The 18,176-nt window shown below is 55.6% G+C and overlaps 6 protein-coding genes across 6 annotated transcripts; 3 read left to right on the plus strand and 3 right to left on the minus strand.

The window, feature by feature from the left end:
- Positions 1-1,714: 1,714 nt before the first annotated feature.
- Positions 1,715-4,058, plus strand: C7974DRAFT_26426 (uncharacterized protein). The gene is made up of 2 exons (XM_046137521.1): positions 1,715-2,804; positions 2,854-4,058. The coding sequence occupies exons 1-2, from the start codon at positions 1,859-1,861 to the stop codon at positions 3,669-3,671; spliced, it is 1,764 nt and encodes a 587-aa protein (XP_046003445.1). The 5' UTR covers positions 1,715-1,858; the 3' UTR covers positions 3,672-4,058.
- Position 4,059: 1 nt separating this feature from the next.
- Positions 4,060-5,689, minus strand: C7974DRAFT_26420 (uncharacterized protein). The gene is made up of 3 exons (XM_046137520.1): positions 5,663-5,689; positions 5,498-5,573; positions 4,060-5,429 (listed from the first exon to the last, which is right to left on the minus strand). The coding sequence occupies exon 3, from the start codon at positions 5,287-5,289 to the stop codon at positions 4,534-4,536; it is 756 nt and encodes a 251-aa protein (XP_046003446.1). The 5' UTR covers positions 5,290-5,429; positions 5,498-5,573; positions 5,663-5,689; the 3' UTR covers positions 4,060-4,533.
- A 1,054-nt stretch (positions 5,690-6,743) lies between these two features.
- Positions 6,744-7,028, plus strand: C7974DRAFT_408359 (uncharacterized protein; the record flags this gene model as incomplete). The annotated part of the gene is made up of 2 exons (XM_046143326.1): positions 6,744-6,792; positions 6,868-7,028. 2 exons carry the CDS (start codon positions 6,744-6,746, stop codon positions 7,026-7,028), a joined length of 210 nt encoding a protein of 69 aa, XP_046003447.1.
- Positions 7,029-7,410: 382 nt separating this feature from the next.
- Positions 7,411-13,411, minus strand: C7974DRAFT_430409 (uncharacterized protein; the record flags this gene model as incomplete). The annotated part of the gene is made up of 6 exons (XM_046144698.1): positions 7,411-7,690; positions 7,742-9,583; positions 9,620-9,727; positions 9,962-11,454; positions 11,626-13,217; positions 13,267-13,411. The coding sequence occupies 6 exons, from the start codon at positions 13,409-13,411 to the stop codon at positions 7,411-7,413; spliced, it is 5,460 nt and encodes a 1,819-aa protein (XP_046003448.1).
- A 580-nt stretch (positions 13,412-13,991) lies between these two features.
- C7974DRAFT_26370 (ADP-ribosylation factor) lies at positions 13,992-14,871 on the minus strand. The gene is made up of 6 exons (XM_046137519.1): positions 14,763-14,871; positions 14,603-14,713; positions 14,539-14,555; positions 14,347-14,492; positions 14,221-14,301; positions 13,992-14,164 (listed from the first exon to the last, which is right to left on the minus strand). Exons 1-6 carry the CDS (start codon positions 14,819-14,821, stop codon positions 14,033-14,035), a joined length of 546 nt encoding a protein of 181 aa, XP_046003449.1. The 5' UTR covers positions 14,822-14,871; the 3' UTR covers positions 13,992-14,032.
- Positions 14,872-15,535: 664 nt separating this feature from the next.
- C7974DRAFT_408362 (uncharacterized protein) lies at positions 15,536-17,991 on the plus strand (the record flags this gene model as incomplete). Its single annotated transcript, XM_046143327.1, has 5 exons — positions 15,536-15,682; positions 15,827-16,034; positions 16,089-16,290; positions 16,344-17,313; positions 17,368-17,991. The coding sequence occupies 5 exons, from the start codon at positions 15,536-15,538 to the stop codon at positions 17,989-17,991; spliced, it is 2,151 nt and encodes a 716-aa protein (XP_046003450.1).
- Between the last annotated feature and the right edge of the window lie 185 nt (positions 17,992-18,176).

The raw sequence follows: 18,176 nt of genomic DNA on the forward strand, positions 1-18,176 counted from the left end.
GGCCGGGGGCCTGGCCGGCACTATCGACCAGGTTGCTGAACAAGCTGGAAGCTTTGCTTATGTGTGCAGTCAGGCGCAGTAGAATGACTGCGCAGGTATAAGCCTGTAGCGGCCAGGAATAGTGCCACTTTCGGCCATATCCCAAGGAAGCGGACTTGAATCTGTGCGTAAATCAAACAATAAGACCGAACAAGTCCTTAGCCTGAAGATCTTCATAGCGACGAAGACCCTATCGGTCCAAACGTATGGCTGGGTAGTTCCGAGCATAACAGGCGCTTTCCGACTGCGAAACGTGCATACTGAAGGCATATAGGTCGGTATCACGGGTTTCTCCCCTGAGATACTGGATTAGGCAATGGCGCAGAGCGGCGGCGAATGGTCCAGCGTTCGTTGGTCGGAGAATGCACGGTAGGTGCCGCAGCGGTACTGTGCAGTGACAGCTCTGACGTCCCAGCGCCATGAAATTCGCGCGTTTCACAATTGCCGTGGAATCGGATCGAGAGGCCATCAGCGTTCGCTCAGACCTTGAGAGCAATCGGCGCTTAGGTCACACACGTTTAGAAAAATACAATACGTCTAGGCTGGCGGCAGTTGATGCAATGCCATCATTCCAATCGTGGTCGTCGAGAGCAGCTTCCTGCGAAGCGTTGGGCACTAAGTCTATGTTTTGGAGGTCCTTCCTCACCCGGATCTACGGCAGTCAGCGAAGTGTCACCATGAGCCGGAGAAGCATGTAAGAATTAGGTTTTACTGCGGATCAGCTACGGAAGAGCAGGAAATATGACGGCATGTGCTCCGCTCCGGCTCCGAGCAACAACAATCTTGGTTTGGAGCTGCAAGATGTGCATGAATGCTTTCGGCCCAAGACCCGGAGAGTCTGTGGAAATCATCTTTGGTACTGCACACGTGTAACACGTGAGTGGTGTCTTGTTTGTGCCGTTGCCAAGTTCCAAGGTCAGGTAGCTTGTGAAGTAACGTGATGTCCGGAAAGAGGTCCCGAAGGCATCTTCTGGTTTGGGTGGTGGCATGTCTCGAAAGAGGTCACCTTGCGCCGGTACACTAATGCAAGATTATTGGCGAATCAGACTGGCTTCGCAGCCATACTGCCGATGGGTCGACACAGCCACCTTGGAGGACCTATGGTTCGTCCGTAAACCATCGGAGTCGGGGCTCTGCAGCCACCGCGTGCGAGGTGTCGTAATGCCAGGCCTTGGTGTCTTTGCAAGTGCCTTGAAAACCATGGCTGTCAGACTGCGATGCCTGCTGCTGTTGCCGCGACTCGCATCTTACTCGTTCAAGTTGCAGAAGCACAGAAGCAAGTCGTGGAGTGGAGACGCTGCAAGCTGTCAACAAAGCACGAAAGATTACCGTCGCGCGATGACATTTGGCCTGGTAAGCTGGCCGTATCCACAGGCTGACCGGTGGGCCGGGCTGGGGAGGAAGGGATCGACTGAAAACTCAACTTGGCCGGGGATAGGCTTGTCTAGTCCAGAAATAGTGCGATTCAGCACTGCCCTCCCTGAAACGCCTCACGGCCCCAGCAAAAGACCGCTGCGGCCCTCTCCTTGATCGTCCCCATTCCCTTCGCTCCCAATACTTCACATCTATCAGAACTCAACACTCGCTCCCTCTACACAGTATACCATTGCCGCATCCCGTCTCCGTGCCTACTTTCCAGCCCAGGACCAACCGACGCGAGTCCAGCGCACCGGCTCAGCCACACTCGGCAAGATCGGGACGCGCGTTCCTCTGAAGCCTACTAACCGCCTTGGTTCGTCCGAACACTGCACCCCAAAGACCGTCTCTGCCTGCCTCGAGGCACTACCACAGCATCCCAGGACCCTCCTGATACGCAACCATGGCTACTGCCGTCCAACCCGCGATGATTATGGCACCTGCCTTTAACCCTCATATCAATCAGTGCCAGGACCCCGACCAGGAGTTCTTCGACTTCAGCCAGCTGCCGTCACCCACCCAGCCCGGCCTCAAGCGCGAGTCCAGCTCTGTCTCCAACATCGCCAGCCCCACCAGCACCACCATTGACGAGGATCTGCAAGAGGCCGCGAAGCCGAGCCACGAGTATGAGCGGTTCAAGCAGCAGACCGGCATCCCCACTGGCTCCATCGCAGGCCTGAACGCCGGCTTCAACACCGGCTATCCCATCTTCTCGTCCTCGGGGCTGGACATGATGGGCGGCGATTCCATGATGGATGGGTGGAACGGCGCTGGCATGGACATCAACATGGGCCTCGACTATGCGCAAAACACATACATGCCCTTCAGCACCGAACAGGACGACTTCGTCGACCCCAGCGCCATCCAGCAAGAGGAGGTCCCTGCTGTCAGGCTGTACCCTGGAATGCACCAGCAGCAGGCTGCTCTTGCAAAGGCACAGCAGGCCGCGCACCAGCAGGCCCAGCAGGCTGCGCAGCAGCAACGCCAACAGCAGCAGCTCGCGCACCAGAGGCAGCAGGCCCAGCTACAAGCACAGCAGCAGCAGCAGCGTGCCTCGCCCGCACAGAGCAGCCGCAAGACGTCCAGCCCCTTGAGCGACGCCCGCACAGAGGAGACCATCCAGCGTGTGGTCGCGCAGATTCGCGCAGACAGCCAGAACGCTGCTCTGGCTTCGCAAGACGCCAATGGCAACGTCCTCCCCCACATCATCCGTGCCAAGAAGGACGAAGACGACATGGACGAAGACGAGCGTCTGCTTGCCTCGGAAGAGGGCAAGAAGCTCAGCAGCAAGGAGCGCCGCCAGCTCCGTAACAAGGTTTCTGCTCGCGCATTCCGCTCGCGAAGGAAGGGTAAGTCTTATTGCCATGTCACCGTCGGATCAATGCTGATATGCTACAGAATACATCGGCCAGCTCGAAGGCGAGGTCGCAGTCAAGGTCCAGGAGGCCAATGAGCTCCGCAGCCAGAACCGTGCCCTGATGGAGGAGAACGCTCGCTCGCGCGCATTCATCGAGCGTCTGCTTAGGCACAAGGCGTTCGGTCCCTTCCTTGAGGAGCTCGTCCAGGAGGAGGCCATCTCGTCGCAAGCTCCCCTGGCATCCATGCCCTCGAGCTCGACTCCCGTCGTCTCCGCCCCGGCGCCAGCCCCTGCCCCCTTCCAGTTCTCGCAACCCGAGAACGTCCAGGCCGGCATGACCATGGTTCCTGAGACCCAGCTTGACTTCTCCATGCTCAACATCAACAACAACACCAACAACGCTAACTGGAACATCAATGGCTTCAACGGCTACCAGCCCCGCGTCTTTGCTGTCACTGAGCTCCCCGAGGGCCCTGCCAACCCGCTCGATATCTCTGCCATGTCCGGCAAGGGCCACAGCACCATCTTCGCTGCCGAGGATGAGGCCTCCTCTGAGGAGGAGCTCAAGCCTGAGTACCCTGTCATTGAGCGCCCAGCTCAGACCCAGCAGTCTACCATGGCCGCTATCGAGGAGGAGGATGTCGATGACGAGTACGATTTGTACCGCTCCTCGCCCGCTCCCTCTGCTGCCTCGTTCGCCCCCCTTGAGACTGCCTTCACCGCCCCCGAGAAGCCCAGCCGCTTCACCCTAGTAGTTGCCGACGAGGCCATGCTCTCGGAACGTCTGGAGAAGAAGATGGCCGCGATGGAACCCGCATTCCAAAGAATAGCTGCGATTACCTCGATGCTCGACTGCTGAATAGCCTGACACTTTCTAGCTCGCGTTGCGTATTCATTCTCAATCTTCTTGTGCCACTTAGCGATCTTGTCAGCCTCATCTCGGTCTACAGCGAGACCACCACCTTCACTTCTAGACTGCCTGTATGACTGTACGATTCCTTTTGTCCCCCATATACCAAGCTGCGCCTATTGTGGGCCGCTGGAACTCTGGCGTCTGTCTCTTCTCCTTTTTCTTTGTTTGGGTGCTCGGACGGCCTGTTGTGGGCGCGCTGAGCTTGGATTATAGGCCGGTGTTTAGGTCTTCACTTCATTGTGTATATATAGATTGGATCGGCGTTGTGATTGCGAACACACACAACGCCGGTCTAATTGATAACTGAATGGATCTCAAAATCCCATTACACTGTGCCTCTTGATTGTTGTGGTCTACTACTTCGTGCTCTACGTCTGAATGTGTCTGGTTGTCTGTAACGACTAGGTAATGGTGATGATAGATCTTGTATAGTTCATCCCCGACCCGAACCGAACCACAAACCGGCCGTACACTCTGAGGAAACTAGCACAGCCACACGCGATATTATGGTAATGATTTCGTGATTCGTAACCACAGCGGTTCCGTGGCCCTTGCATGCCGAGAAGGGACTCGTCTATTGCCAAACCATAGAGATATGAAGGGGTTCACCAAGATCTAATCCTGACGTCCACTCACGATCCCAGATCAAGACCCTCGCAAATCCACAACGCCATCACCCTGTCTCACAGCGTCTCTAACAGAGAATGTATTACCTTAATCTCCTGACCCAGAACCATGAAATCTAAACAGTCGTAAACGGCCAAAGCAGGCCCTCACAGGCCTTCTCCTACCACCCACTCTGAATCCCCTAGAACACAACCACCATCACCAGCCCCACAGCACCCAACAGCAGCGCCGCAACCTCCACCCGCGCGCCCCCGCTCTTCGCATCCTGCGCCGCCTGCCCCTTATTATACCCATTACTCCCCGCAATCGCAACCACGAACCCATTATCCGTATACCCCGAGTTGACCGTATTCGTCTTCGTGACCGCGTCGCCCCAGAACGTGCACCTGATAACAGTGCTAGACGCGGGATTCGTGCACGCAGGCCCCAGATTCACAGTCGGCGTGCGCTCGAAGAACAGATTGACGGCTGTGCAGCCGGTCTGCTCGTCGCAGCGCGCGGTGCAGTTCGCAGGGTCGTAGGACGACAGCTCGACGACGCCCAGATACGACTTTGCGGTTGTCGACGCGTGCAGGTTGGTGAAGGCCGCGGTGTAGTTGGCGGGCACGGGCGCGTTCTTGGCCGCGTCGGTGAAGGGCTGGTACGCCAGGAAGGACATGGAGGTGTCGGGGGAGGGCACGGGGCCGGCGCCGCGGGCGCGCGGCGTGCAGGTGCTGTTGTCCTGGCGCTTTAGGATGGTTGGTGGTGAGCCGGCGGCGGCGGCGGCGGCGATGGAGGAGGTTGCGCTGCTCGCATCGTAGGTGACGGCTGGAGGTGCGGCGAGCGGGTCGATGGCGAGGTTTGGGATGGGAGCGTCCAGGGCGGCGTCAATGTTGATTTGTTGGGCGGTGCTGAGGGTGAGGGCTGCCAGGAGCGAGGTTATGGTTGTTGCACGCATGGTCGTGGTTGTGTAGTAATTATCGATTAGACGGAGTGTATATCAATAGCAGCGCGCGAAATGAGTATGCGATCTTCTCGCAGACTTTGCGTACGAGGAACAGAAGATTGAAGAGAAAGTCTGCAATCGCTCACGCCGAGCTCATGGGTTGCATATCAGCATATCTACAGCTGAATTCGAGACCGCCTAAGGAAGAAAACAATGGTACCTGCGTCGACCCTGCCCTTATCGAGTATGGTTTATGTCCGGAAGGGGCGGTTGAGACTTGTTGGCGTGCGATAGCGCTGCAGCTGGAGGCTAGAGTTAATGGAACCAGGGCCGCGGCGCCTCTGTGCAGAGCTGAGGCTGACACGTAGGAGAGATAAGTATCGACCTTCCGTGTAGAGTCGTCCCTGCGATACGAACAAGGCGAGATTGTCGTCCAACGCACTCTATTTCCGTTCTCCAGAAACTAAAAGATATATGGAGCACTGGTGTTGATGTTCCGTTGGTCCTTACGGGTGATCGACCGCTTTACTGGGAGATGCCTGTGCGTTGAGGTCTAAACTTAGCTGAGTCTTTCGCTATCCACACATACTCGACCTCCCGCAACTGAACCACCACAACCCCAAATCGATGTGTGTCCAAGGTGAAATCGTCCTGTAATGACTTTCCAATATTGCGACGGCCGTGTGCGATTTAGGACTGACCGTGTACTTCCCCATGCCGTGACCACCCGACCTCATCACCAGCACCAGGCTGCAAACCAAGAGCCCAATGCAACACGCGCCCAAAAGAGAGAAAAATCATTGCAGCAACGCCGTCATAACAATCCCCAAGATCGAGCAAGTTGTCAAAATCGCGTTCGGCAGGCCTGTTCACAACCCTGCCCGTCCCGGCAGCGAACCGAAAATTGACGTTTGTCGTACGACCCGCAGTTCTCACACCACCCCGCGCGCAACCCAGCGCTCATCTCTCGCCACCACAGCCTTCTCCAGTCCCGACATCGTGTGACCCAAGTACCGGGAGCGAGCGAAGGAGCGCTCACGGCCTTGTGCTAGCCAATCAGGGGTTTTGTAAATTAGGTTGCTCGTTCGATTCCGTGCGGCCGTTTGGTTGCGGTCCGCAGGGCTGAGAGGTCGGGCGTGCTGTGGTGCTGAGGGGGAGGGTATCACGCTACCGATGATGGGAGTGTTGGATGCGGCGGCGGCGGGCGCCGTGGGAGTCATGGTGCGAGATGGATATAAGCTGGTGGTGTTTCTGTGTTACTGTCGCCATTCACTCAAGCATCTATCAATAAGCACTCAAGCCTACTTCTATACCAGCCACATTACCAGTTGCACTACAAGCTACACCTTCTGCCTCCCAATCCAGCAACCAAAGCAACACTACTGTTTGGCCCAACACTCAGTCTCGAGCACCAAAGCAAACAACCAACACTAAACACCAAACCCAACACATCACCCACAACCAAAATGCCAGCAACACCCAAGTCCTTCCTCCCCGCCTTCGCCGGCTTCATGGGTACGCCTCCCCCGCCCCCAATCTCCATCCCCGTTCCATGTCCTTTCCAATGCCCAACGCTAACAACCCCCCCAGTCTGCGCATTCTCCTACACCTACGTCGTAGCCAGCAAAGAAGGCGCCGCCATGGACATGGCACGCACACGGTGGCAGCACCAGCACGCCAGCGCGCGGAACGTGCTGAGCGGGGGCGTGACGGCGCTGGAGGCGCTGGAGGAGAAGGTTTCGAAGATGTAGGGGGTTTGATCTTTGAGGAGCGGAGTTTGTGCATGGGAAGGCGTTATTGGGTAGGGCCTGGGAGACCGGGATGGTCTGTCTGACTTTTTAGGCTTTGTGTTTGCGAATACCATCTTGTTCACTTCATTACAGAGGTTGAGGCTTATGTTGTGTATGTGTGTGTGCTCGTGTTAATTCGGATGGCGAATTTGGATGGTGGAATGGAATGTTGGATTTGCATTAAATTGCTTTCGAGATTTGGTGCGCTCCATGGGAGCTTGAAATGCACCGGATCGGACTGCCAACAGGCTTGTCCGTCAAGGACACTAAAGCTTAAGGTATATATACACAGGAAGAGACACTGCCGTTCAATATCACACAACGCACTACGTTCCTAGCTCGTCTACCCCCTTGTCCCCTGGATGGCCTTCTCGAGGCCAACGATCCTCAAGCTCTTGCGGCGCTTGAAGCTGCCGCTCATGAGCTCGCCAGTGGGAATGACTGCGTCGTTCCAGTGTCTGAAGACTGCCTTCATATCGCGTGGCACGCCTTCGAGAACAATTGTGGTGACAGGCATGAAAGGGCGGTCTTCTTCTGAGACGGCCAGGATGCCGTACTCCTGCGCGAGCATCAAGGCTGTAGAGAACGCAGGAGCCTGACTGCGTGCTAGAGCGCCGACGATACTAGAGAGATGTTAGGATCTATTGCAGCATTTGAAGAGCGGTTGTACTTACATGTACATCTCGAAGAACGCATCAAGGACGTAGATGTACTCAGGCTCCAGATCGCGCTGGCAGAAGGGCATAATCTCCACAACCTTTGTCGTGATTCCCGGCGGCAGTGGGCTCTTAGGGGTGATGGGCGTCTGTGGGCCGTGTTCAGCGTGTGCGCCAGTGGAAGTGGGAGAAAGCGTCTGCGCAAACGAGCCGCGGCGCAGGTTCGCGAAGAAGGAACCCACCTGCAGGCTTTGTCCCCATCCTCCTGAGACCTCTTGTTGCTGGTCTATCTTGTACAGCCGTGCGCGGTAGCGGTCCGATGTTGCCTTGTAACGCCAGTGGTCAGCCGAGCGGGGGATAGCGGGTCCTTTGTGCGTCGGCGGGGGGAAGATGTTGATGAGGTGTTGTGGCTCAGAGCCTTCATCGATTTCCTGGAAGTCCCCTGTAGGTGCGAGATCCATACCCATGAGTCTTGCGCCAGACAGCTCCTCGGCGGAGCAACCACGACCCTTCCAAAGGTATACCTTGCCAGCTTCGGTAGAAATGAGGTAGACAAAAGCGGAGCAGAAGCTGTTCAATGAGAAGTCAACTTCGTCGAAGGCAAGGTGTCCAAGGTGACGACGGCCGCAAAGCATAAACTGTTTCGACGCCGGGTTGGACCCGCGCCTGGTGACGACAATGCCTCCAAGAGCATCGAAGAAATTAGGTGGCTCGTTGCCTTGACGAAGAGTAAGTAGCTTCGCCTGGTTTTGCCTTGCATGGTTTCGTGCAAACAGTTGCGCATCCTCGATATTCGATTCTGCTACTCCATTTCCTGCCCACAAGTAGACATCGGTGCTCTTAACGCCCTTTGAGTTGATGTACACATGTGTACAGATGTACATAGAGTCTTGGAAGAGTATGTGCTGTTCGTGCGATGCAATCGAAAGCATCTTGCCATCTCCTGTGATTTCATGAATCTCTTGCTTCTGAGTTCGTATTTTCCCGGCTGGCCCGAGATCGAACGGTGGCGAGTGAAGCACTTGCACTGCGTCGATAGTTTCAGGCAGCTGTCCCTCAGTCATAGGAGCCTCATCAAAGAATTCGGAAAACATCCCGTCATGCTTGGGTGCAACTGGTGCACGGGCTGACTTGGGAGTGTCCGGCTGTGGCTTATCCGCGCTCCTGGGCGGTGACATTGGGAGGTCTTTGGAGAATCGTGGGCTCGGGTCTCGTGAGCGAGATGCTGCACTGCTTCCAAAACTGCCAAATCCGCTTAGCTTGAAGCCGAGGCCTGCTGGTTTAGACTTCGGCTGCAGAGGCGCGGGTGGAAGAGGTTTCGAGCCAAGGGATTCAGGGCGGGCCAGGGCCTCAGGCTTAGGGGCAGTCTCTGATTCGGGAGATCGAACAAGACCAGCAACCTTCATCGCAGCTTTCTCGTCTGCCTGAGTGGGAAGCTTGATTGGGGACTTTGTCCTGGGTACTGCCGGTGACGAAGGCGCCGATTGTTGACCCCACAAAGCCGTTGCGGCCCTGACAGAGGAAAAGCCTGACTTCTGCGGTGAGTGATCATCATTCTTGACTGGAGATACCTCAGCATTGGGAGTAGGAGTCTCCCTCAGCGCAGCAGGCTTTAGTGACTCTTTAGGAGGAGGTGTAGGTAACGGCCTCGAGAACCTCGAGGATGAGAACGAAGTGGGTGGCGATGGTGACGCGGGCTTTGACTCGGCCTTTGACGATTTCAGCGATGAAACGGAAGGTGATGTTATCGACTCCGGCTTGGGTGACTGTTGTGCAACGCTGTAAGATCCAGACGATATCCTCTCGGATTTCTTCGGCACGACCGGCGATGCTGTCTTTGGTGTCTCAATAGACTCTGGTCTAGGTGACTGCGATGCAATGCTGTAAGACCCAGACGATATCCTCTCAGACTTCTTCGGCACAGCTGGTGATGCCGTCTTTGGCGTCCCAATGGAATCTGGCCTAGGTGACTGCTGTGAAGTGATTGGCGTGCCAGAGACTCTCCTATTCAGCTCGATCGACGACGGCTTCTTAGCTACTACCGGGGTTGGCGCCTTGTCAGACTTCGCCGAAACCTTGCGTGGCTCGACCGGGATTACAGGGCTCTCGGCTCTGAATTCCCCAATAGAATCTGGTCTGGGTGACTGCTTTGGGGTGTTTGGCGTTCCGGAGACTCTCCTATTCAGTTCAATCGACGACGGCTTCTTAGCTACTATGGGGGTCGGTGCCTTGTCGAACCTTGCAAAGGGCTTGCGTGGCTCGACTGATTTTACGGGTGTCTCGACTATGGGCTCTCTGGCAGAGAGCTCCTCTGCCGTTCCGTTAGCCTTGGGTGGTTCAGAGCTGGGAAGGACTTGGCGGGGCTTGATCAAGGGGGCAGCAGCGATGGTGGCATTCACCTTCTCGGGGGCCTTCTCTGGTTCCGGGGTCGACTTCTTAGCTCCCTGGTTTCTCCTCTTTGGTCCACGCGCGCGCCCTTTGGTCATGTGCGTCAACTCAGGAGCGGGCCCTGATGGTTCGTCCTGAGCAGGCCTTGAGGGCGATGATCCACCAACACTTGAAGTTGACTTCTCTGTTGCCATGGGAGGACCTCGAGCTAACATCCCAGCTAACGCAGGGTTGAACCGACCTGCTAATTTGTTGGGTTTGCTGTTGTCCTTTTGCGCAAAAAGCGGAGCTGGCGACGCGGGCTTATCGTCCTTGGTGTCAAGTTTAGGTCGCTCGATTCCACGCAAACTCTTCCTCCTGGCTAGCGCTTCTGGGACAGGCTTCTTCTCCTCTTCCTTAGGGGGAAACTTCTGTGCAAAGAGTGGAGCTGGCGACGCGGGCTTGTCATCCTTCATGTCAAGGTTAGGTCGCTCGATTCCTCGCAAACTCTTCTTCCTTGCTAGCGCTTCTGGGACAGGCTTCTTCTCTTCTTCTTTGGGTGCGATGGGGAACTTTGATATGCTCTTTGATCGATCAAGTCTTCCTCGTATCGCAATGGCCTCTGGTATCTCAGCAGGCTTCGATATGCTCTCTGATCGTTTGAGCGTCGAACCTTCCTCCTGAGCTTTGTCTAGCATGGACGATCTCTTCTCTTTCAGGCTCTCTCGGAACTCGTCGCGACGCACAGTAGGCTTGGGACCACCTGTGATGTTCAAAGCGTTCTTACCACCCACGATATTGGCTTTAAAGACATCGGGTGCGACGAAGTTCTTCGTCTCTGCCTTTCTCAACTTGCCAAACACGTTCTGAAGTTCTGACTGCGCTGCACTCTGAGACTTCGGGCTCTCCGCTTGAGCCGCTTGCCGCGACTTCAGACCCGCACGAAAATCCTTCTTAGGCGGCGTATTCGGCTTCGCGTTGACAGCGGGCGGGAAGCGCGACAAAACTGACTTCGTTGGAGCTGGTGATGCCGCTACCTCTTTGTCTTTTTCAGGAGCGTCCACTGGTGTCATTGGAGTTTCTGGCTCGGCCTTTTTGGCTTCGGGCTGTGTAGATTCAACCTCGACAGGTGCAGCCTTTTCGATGTGTTCGGGCTCTTCGACGTCCCCCGTCTTGTCTGATGGCTTGATCTCTTCTTTCAGGGGTGATGAGGGTCTTGGTTCAGCGACTGGCGCTTGTAACGGCGATATCTGCGATAGCTTGGGCTCCTCCTTTCCGAACGGGTCAAATTTCGAATGGTCCAGTTTGAGAGCATCCAATGTAGGAGACTCCAGATTAGGGGATTCCAGTTTAGGAGACTGAAGCTTAGTGGGCTCCAGTTCAGGAGAATGGAGTTTGGCAGACATCTTTTTCGTAGACTCCAATTTAGCAGGCTCCTTTTTGAGGGAGTCCAGTTTAGGTGGTGAGTCCAGTTTAGGAGAATCTAGCTTGGGCGAATCAAGTGTCTTACGAAGTCCCACTGGTCTGAGGTGAACCTCTTTGAGCGGTGATGCTGGCCGCGATTCCAACTTTTCACCAAAGGGGGTCATTATCGGACTGCCTTTACCAAGGTCGACGCTTCCACGCTGTTGCTTTGCACGACTGAGCTCAGCCATCCACGCTGGTTGTGAGGGGGACGCTGGAGCCATCAGTTTCGGCGATTCTGGCTTGTTCAAGGCATTCTCAAGCCAGCTTGACTTGCTTGGACTCCAGCGCTTGGACGGAGTGGAGGGACGATCTCCGTCCTCGCCACTATCCCTGTTGCTGAACGTGGAATGCACCGACTTGCTGCGGCTGTGACGATTCGGTATTGCAGGCCTCACAAACTCGTCTTTGGGTGCAACGTCGATACCAAGGCCTCTCATAGTGGTGTTACTGGAGCTCGACTGTGGGCGAGAGGGAGGGTCGTCAGCAGACTGCTCTCTGCTCAGACTTGTCGGCCGTTCAAGCTTGGACAAGGTGCCAAACCCAGACATGGCACTACTTCGGTTGCTCAAGCTTGAGCCCTGCCTGCTCGGTGTTGGAGGCGTCTGAGTGCTCCATCTCTTGCTGACGCTGTCGCCGCGCTTCATGCTTGCGCTCAACACGAAACTGCCCATGCCCTTTGTTGGAGACGTAGACCGCTCACGCTCTGGCGATATCCTCCCTTGCGTCGGTGACATGAAAGGTTCGCGTGCTGCCCCTGCACTGTCCCCACTTTCTCCTGTAGCCCCTTGTTCTGAAGGCGGGGCAAACTTCTGCGACTCGAGTGTTGGAAGGGGCGACCGTATCGATGCTGTGTCCAGCTCGCCTCCTGACATGGACGTCGCAGCGGAGAAGCGGTTGCTCATGGCAATGCTGCCTCGTGTGGAGCCGCCCCTCGACGTAGGCCGGCTCGAGGGCGTGCTTTCGGTCGGCAGGCTCGCCAGCTCGGGCTCTTTTGTGGATGTGGCCGTAGAAAAGCGGTTGCTCATTGCGGTGCTGCCTCGCGTAGAGCCGCCCCTCGACGTAGGCCGGCTCGAGGGCGTGCTCTCGCTTGGCGGGCTGGCCAACTCGGGCGCCTTCAGGGATGCCGTCGACTCTCTCGAGATGGTCGAGTCACGAGACATGCCCGGCAGCTGTCTCTTGCTTATGGAGCCGGCATCGGAAGCATTGTCGTCCTCGTTCTTCCTGTATGCCGCCGAGCCCACGCCGCGGTCTGCCGTCTGGCGAAAGTAGGTCGGGTCTTTCGCACCCAGCGATGCTGCAATCTGGGTCCTCGACAGCGGGCGTTCGGGCGAGGCCGGGGCAGAGGCGTCCCGCGAGCTCGGCCTGGCGACGGACAGGGGCCTGCGGGTGCTGCCAGACTGCGGGCGCTGCTTCCACGAGAGCGTGCCCGAGCGGCCCAATGCTGCTGCACTCGTCGGCTTCTGCGGATCGCCGTCGTCGGGCGCCGGGGCGCTGGTCAATTGCTGCAGCGACTCCTCGCGCGCAGACGCGTCGTCGTGCTGCGGCGGGCTCATGGCGGGCGTAGGGGTGCTGGCGGCTTGCTCCTGCACCTGCTGCGGCGTGTGCACGGAAGAGCGGTACAGCGACTGGGGCTTGTCGGGCGAGATGGATCGCGCGCGGTCTGTTTTAAGACATCAGTGGAGTTCTGGGCGGAAAGGAACTGCACCCACCAGCTCGACGCGCTAACCGCTCGCTGCGGCTTGCCATTAAATCGTCCTCCAGCTTCTTGGCTCTCGCTGCATCCTGCTGGTCACGCTGCTCGCCCAGCTGCCGGATGCGTTGCTGAAACTCCTGCGGATCGATTTCCTCGGACATGCTGGTGGACGGCCGCTCGACGGTCGACAACCCCTAAATAAACAAACACACGTAAAACACGTCTTGCAATTGCAAGACAGCAACACGTCAAGAATGAAGCTGCTCAGCAGTCAGGCGGTCTAGGACGGGAGCGAAGCTAGACAGTCGGTAAATTGCTTCGAGGGCTCGGTGCATGCTTGGTCTTGGCCTGAGCGCCCTGTCAGTCTCTCCCCAGATGTTTCGACGGCGCTGAAACACGGATCTGCTCGAGTCGGCTGCGGGGCAAGGGAGCGCACAAGGACACGCAGGTAGGTGGTTGATATTGATATGGACACCAGCCGATGTTTGTTTACACTTGCACCACCAAGCCGTTCTCCACACTCGAAGCTGTTGGGCGCGCTGCCTATGTCCTACGGTACCCGCATTCAGCTCGCGACTACCAGCGCCCCTTGCACCCATGCGGTACGTCCAATCCAAGCACAGTAGAGGATCTTGCTACGTGTACTACTTTGTCTTTTTGCTGCTGCTTTTTGGTAGGCTACTGTACCGTACTACCGTGAGACGGCCGAGAACAAGATCCCACCTGACAATGCCATTCTGATGCCGTCGCTGGTCAAGATCAAAGAAGACAAACACCGCCTCCTAAAAAAGAAAAAGTCGAGATTTCGCATCCTGTACCACCCACTGAAGCCCCTCCTGCAGGTTCTGCCCTGTCATGGCGCTGCAGCTCATGATAGTCCACTTGTGTGTTCTGATGGCGTCGAGCCCGAGTCCCTGCGTACCGTCAGTGTCATTGGCCTAGCAACCCGTCCCAAGCCAACGTCACCCACCTCGCGCACCTCGTCCTCGCTCATGGCGCCGGGAACGTCGCTCTTGTTCTTGAACACTAGCAGGCTCGCGCCAGATAGTCGCTGCTGCTGTTAGTTTGTTTGGATCGACACGCCTTGCTTACGCACCTCCTCGAGCAACAGCCCTGCCAGCTCATGCCGACAATCGCCTACTCGCTCACGGTCCGTGGCATCGACTACCCAAATGAGCGTGTCTGTCTTCTCAAAATAGTTCTTCCAGTACGTGCGTAGCGTCTTCTGGCCGCCGACATCCCCTGAGAAGTCAGTCGATGCTCAGCCAGGATCATGCAGGTGCGATACATATGTTTAGTTTGTATCTTCGTTGTCAGCATTGCAATCTTCGATTGTGAGTGCGCTGACGTACCCTTCATATTCAATCGTCTTAATTATGAAGCCTAAGGTAGGGCTGACGCTGTTGACATCTTCGTTCATAATCTTCTTTACAATCGTCGTCTTGCCTGCGTTATCCAGACCCCTCATGCGGTCAGTCCCAAGAAGCACGATCATTACTATTCAGTACCTACAGCATCAAAATTCGCATCTCCTTGTCCTTCAGTCGCGCTTTTCGCAAAATTGACAACATCTTGCTCTGTTTGTTTCGATGTCTTCGTTTGTTGCCTTCAAGGCACGCAGCACCAAACTGTGAGGGTCGGGTGGAGCTGCCCCTCGGCAAATGTTGCCTTGACAGCCTCGAGGCATAGTTCGGGGCATTATGCTGTCTAGCATATTATTTTCCATTTCTGCCGAATGACTCTCAGATTTGGAGCCGAAATACAGTCCCTCAATATACGGGTCCTGGTCGTCGAAAAATACATGTTTTCGTGGCTCCCCATTGGACACTGACGGATACTACCAATCTTAATCGAGTCTGAGTTCCAACCATGAGGCTTCCGAGTCAGATTTTCCAAGGTTTACTGCTGTAGGGATATTAGGATGTCTGTGTAGAGCGCAGGAAAGTCAGTGGTCGTCAAACAAATGTCCCTCCTAGATGGCCAGTACTTTTGGCAAACATGAGTCTCTTGACATCGGTTTTCACAGCCTGGCATCTTACTCAGTCTTTTGTCCCAAGTAAAAATCTAGGGTCTCACTGCAGGGCACATGATATTGCGTAAGGCTGCGCCGAGTTTCTCTTACTGCGAGCTGGGCTCAAACGCACTCACTCAGTCACTGTTGAACTTCCTCGTTCGACCTTTAATCTCTCTTAAACCGCATACTCTGCATGATTATATCTCTACGGTTGTCTCCTTCTCTTGTCCCGAGACCCTCGTTCGGGTGACGACGTTCGTACCTGCCCGTCATGGCTCACTTGACAACCTGCGCTCCTGTCGATATGCCTCCGGCTAACTCAACAACACTCGACACAGCCATGGGTTCTCCCCCAAAGTATGCTGAGGTCAACGACCCATTGACTTGGCAACAGCAGGAAGATTTTAGCAGCGGAAAAGTAGGTGAAAGTGAGGTCCAGCGCCTCGTTGCCTGTTTGCCCGGCCCCACACCGCTTCCTTGGTTGTAGTTAGAAAGTTCCTGTTTCTTTCTCTTGATCACCCATCCTTGTCGTTTCTTCATCACATGCACTGACTCACAATAGCTGGCGAAGCGACGTGGACGCAAATACAAGGCACGTGGCCGAGGATCACCTCACCACCACACACAGGCTGCCAGCCCTACTTCTGCACCACAACCCCACGACCACAACACCAAGAAGCCTCGTGCGAACAAGAAGAAGAAGAAAATTCGCGGCGAACGCGAGCCAGCAGCGATGACTGCACAGGCTTCAGGCTCAACGATGACTGCAGGTCCGTCGATTCCACCGCACCTTCGCGTGGCGGCACAGCATACGACTCCGTCAGTTCCACCACATCTTCGCGTGGCTGCACAGCATCCAGCTCCATCAATTCCACCGCATCTTCTCACGACTGCACAGCCTTCGATTCCGTCGATTCCACCACACCTGCGCAAAGGCACCACACCACCGACACCTAGTGTGCAGCAAACTCCGCCAACGTCGACCGAGTCTCGGGCTGCTCAGCCTGTTCAGTCTTCAACTCATTCGTAAGCCACTCTCTGCTCTCTACTAGTCCTGTTGTCTTTCTTACACAAAGTAGCGATAAGGTTGTCGCCGAAGGTGGTGCCCCACCCACACCGGCAAGGACAGCCGAAAAGCTCTCAGGATCGTCAAAGCCATTCAAAGGCCGAGGAAAGTCTGGGTCGCGCAAGGGCCGGGGAAAGCCTGAGTCGATCAAAGGCTGGGGAAAGCCTGACCCAACTTGGTCAAGCCCACAGTGGGATAATCAACGTTGGTCAGCACCACCAAGAGGGAAACATGTCTGGCTCAAGTCGCGTGATATTCCAAAGAGATTGTCAACCCACAGCAGCGACAGTGACGGCGGAGCGCCTTGCAGGTCTGATAGCGATGGTGATCCCACTTACGATGTAAAGAAGTTGATGGCCTGGAACGGAACCTGGCTCCCACCACCAGAAGAATGGGCCGCTCGCAAAGGCTACACCGCTCGCCACTTCGAGGATGTCATCGAGAAGTGGGCGGATGGTATTAGCCGGAATTGCACCAACGTCATGAGCATCAACACGCCAGAATTTGCGGGCATAAAACAAGCCGACGGTAAGTGCCTGAACAAAGACCTAGTGCCGCGTTACTGGCTTCATGATTCCGTTGACGACACCGCTCTACGCAAGTTTTGGCATGAGTTTCCCCAGCGCGCGCCTGCTCCTTTGAGTAATATCGACATCACGATAGATCCACCATACTGGGACCGATGGGAAGATAAACATCCTGGCCACTGTTTCATGACTGCTTTGGCGAATCCAGATGCATTCATTGATCTAGATAACGCCGAAAACGAACTGCACCATCCTTTCGCTATGATGTCCACGGAAGACCGTCTAGCAAGGCTGGATGAGCAGAAGAAGATCGCAAAACGCCGCCAGGAAGAAAGGCGAAACCGGCCAGTGGCTGCGCCCGTGTATGAAGCACCTCAAGTACCGGACATGCGTTTGAAGCCAAAAGCCAATATGTATATTCGCCCTGTTCAGCCTGCTGACGTGGGCGGCATCATGGTAAGTCCTCGGACAACACGTTCTTCGACAGAGCTCTGGCTAATCGAAATGTAGACTATCTACAACTATTACGTGAAGAACACAATACACGCACCCGAACTCGAGGAACGAACCAAGTCACAGATTAGCACCTGGATTGACGAAATTGTGCAAGAGGGTCTGCCTTGCCTTGTTGCAGTAGCTAAACGCAGCCAACGTTACCAGCGTAACCAACAGAAAGGCTTTGTGGAGGAGACCATCGTCGGCTTCACTCATCTCGAAGAACACGCTGGCCGTTCCAGTTTGTATCGATTTACCTTCGAGCTAGCCCTCTACATCCATCCTGGATATGTTAGACAAGGTGTCGGTCAGTGTCTGCTCGACCAGCTGATGCATATCAGCCACCCTGGATACAACAAGAAAGGCGGTTACGAATACGTCAACAACTTCCAGTATCTCAGGAGCGGAAAGACTCGGCTTGTCAAGACCATTCTTATGGACCTCCGTTATTATGAGCGAGGCAACGAAGATATTGAATGGGCGACAGGCTATCTGGGCGAATACGGGTTCAAGAAGGCCGGTCACTTCACTCTGATCGGACACAAGTTTGGCAAGGTAATCGACAAGGTTGTGTTCCAGGCCCATACGTCGGAGGTAATCGACCCCAAGAGCATCCCCGTGCTGGAGTCCGAAATGTAGCATGCAGCCCTTTGGTATGACTTCCAAGCCCCGGTTTGAAATTTATCACTTACGCTCACAGGTTGTCTGAACGTCAAGCTACTTACACCTGACATCGATGGAGGCTCTACGCTGCAGCTGGTGGTTTCGAGGCATGCCTCTTCGTGAAAAGTTTGTTTCAGTTTTCGGTTCTTTTGCGACTTTCT

Source organism: Boeremia exigua (genome assembly GCF_020726555.1).
Source record: "Boeremia exigua strain MPI-SDFR-AT-0100 chromosome Unknown C7974scaffold_1, whole genome shotgun sequence".
NCBI classification, from domain to species: Eukaryota; Fungi; Ascomycota; class Dothideomycetes; order Pleosporales; family Didymellaceae; genus Boeremia; species Boeremia exigua.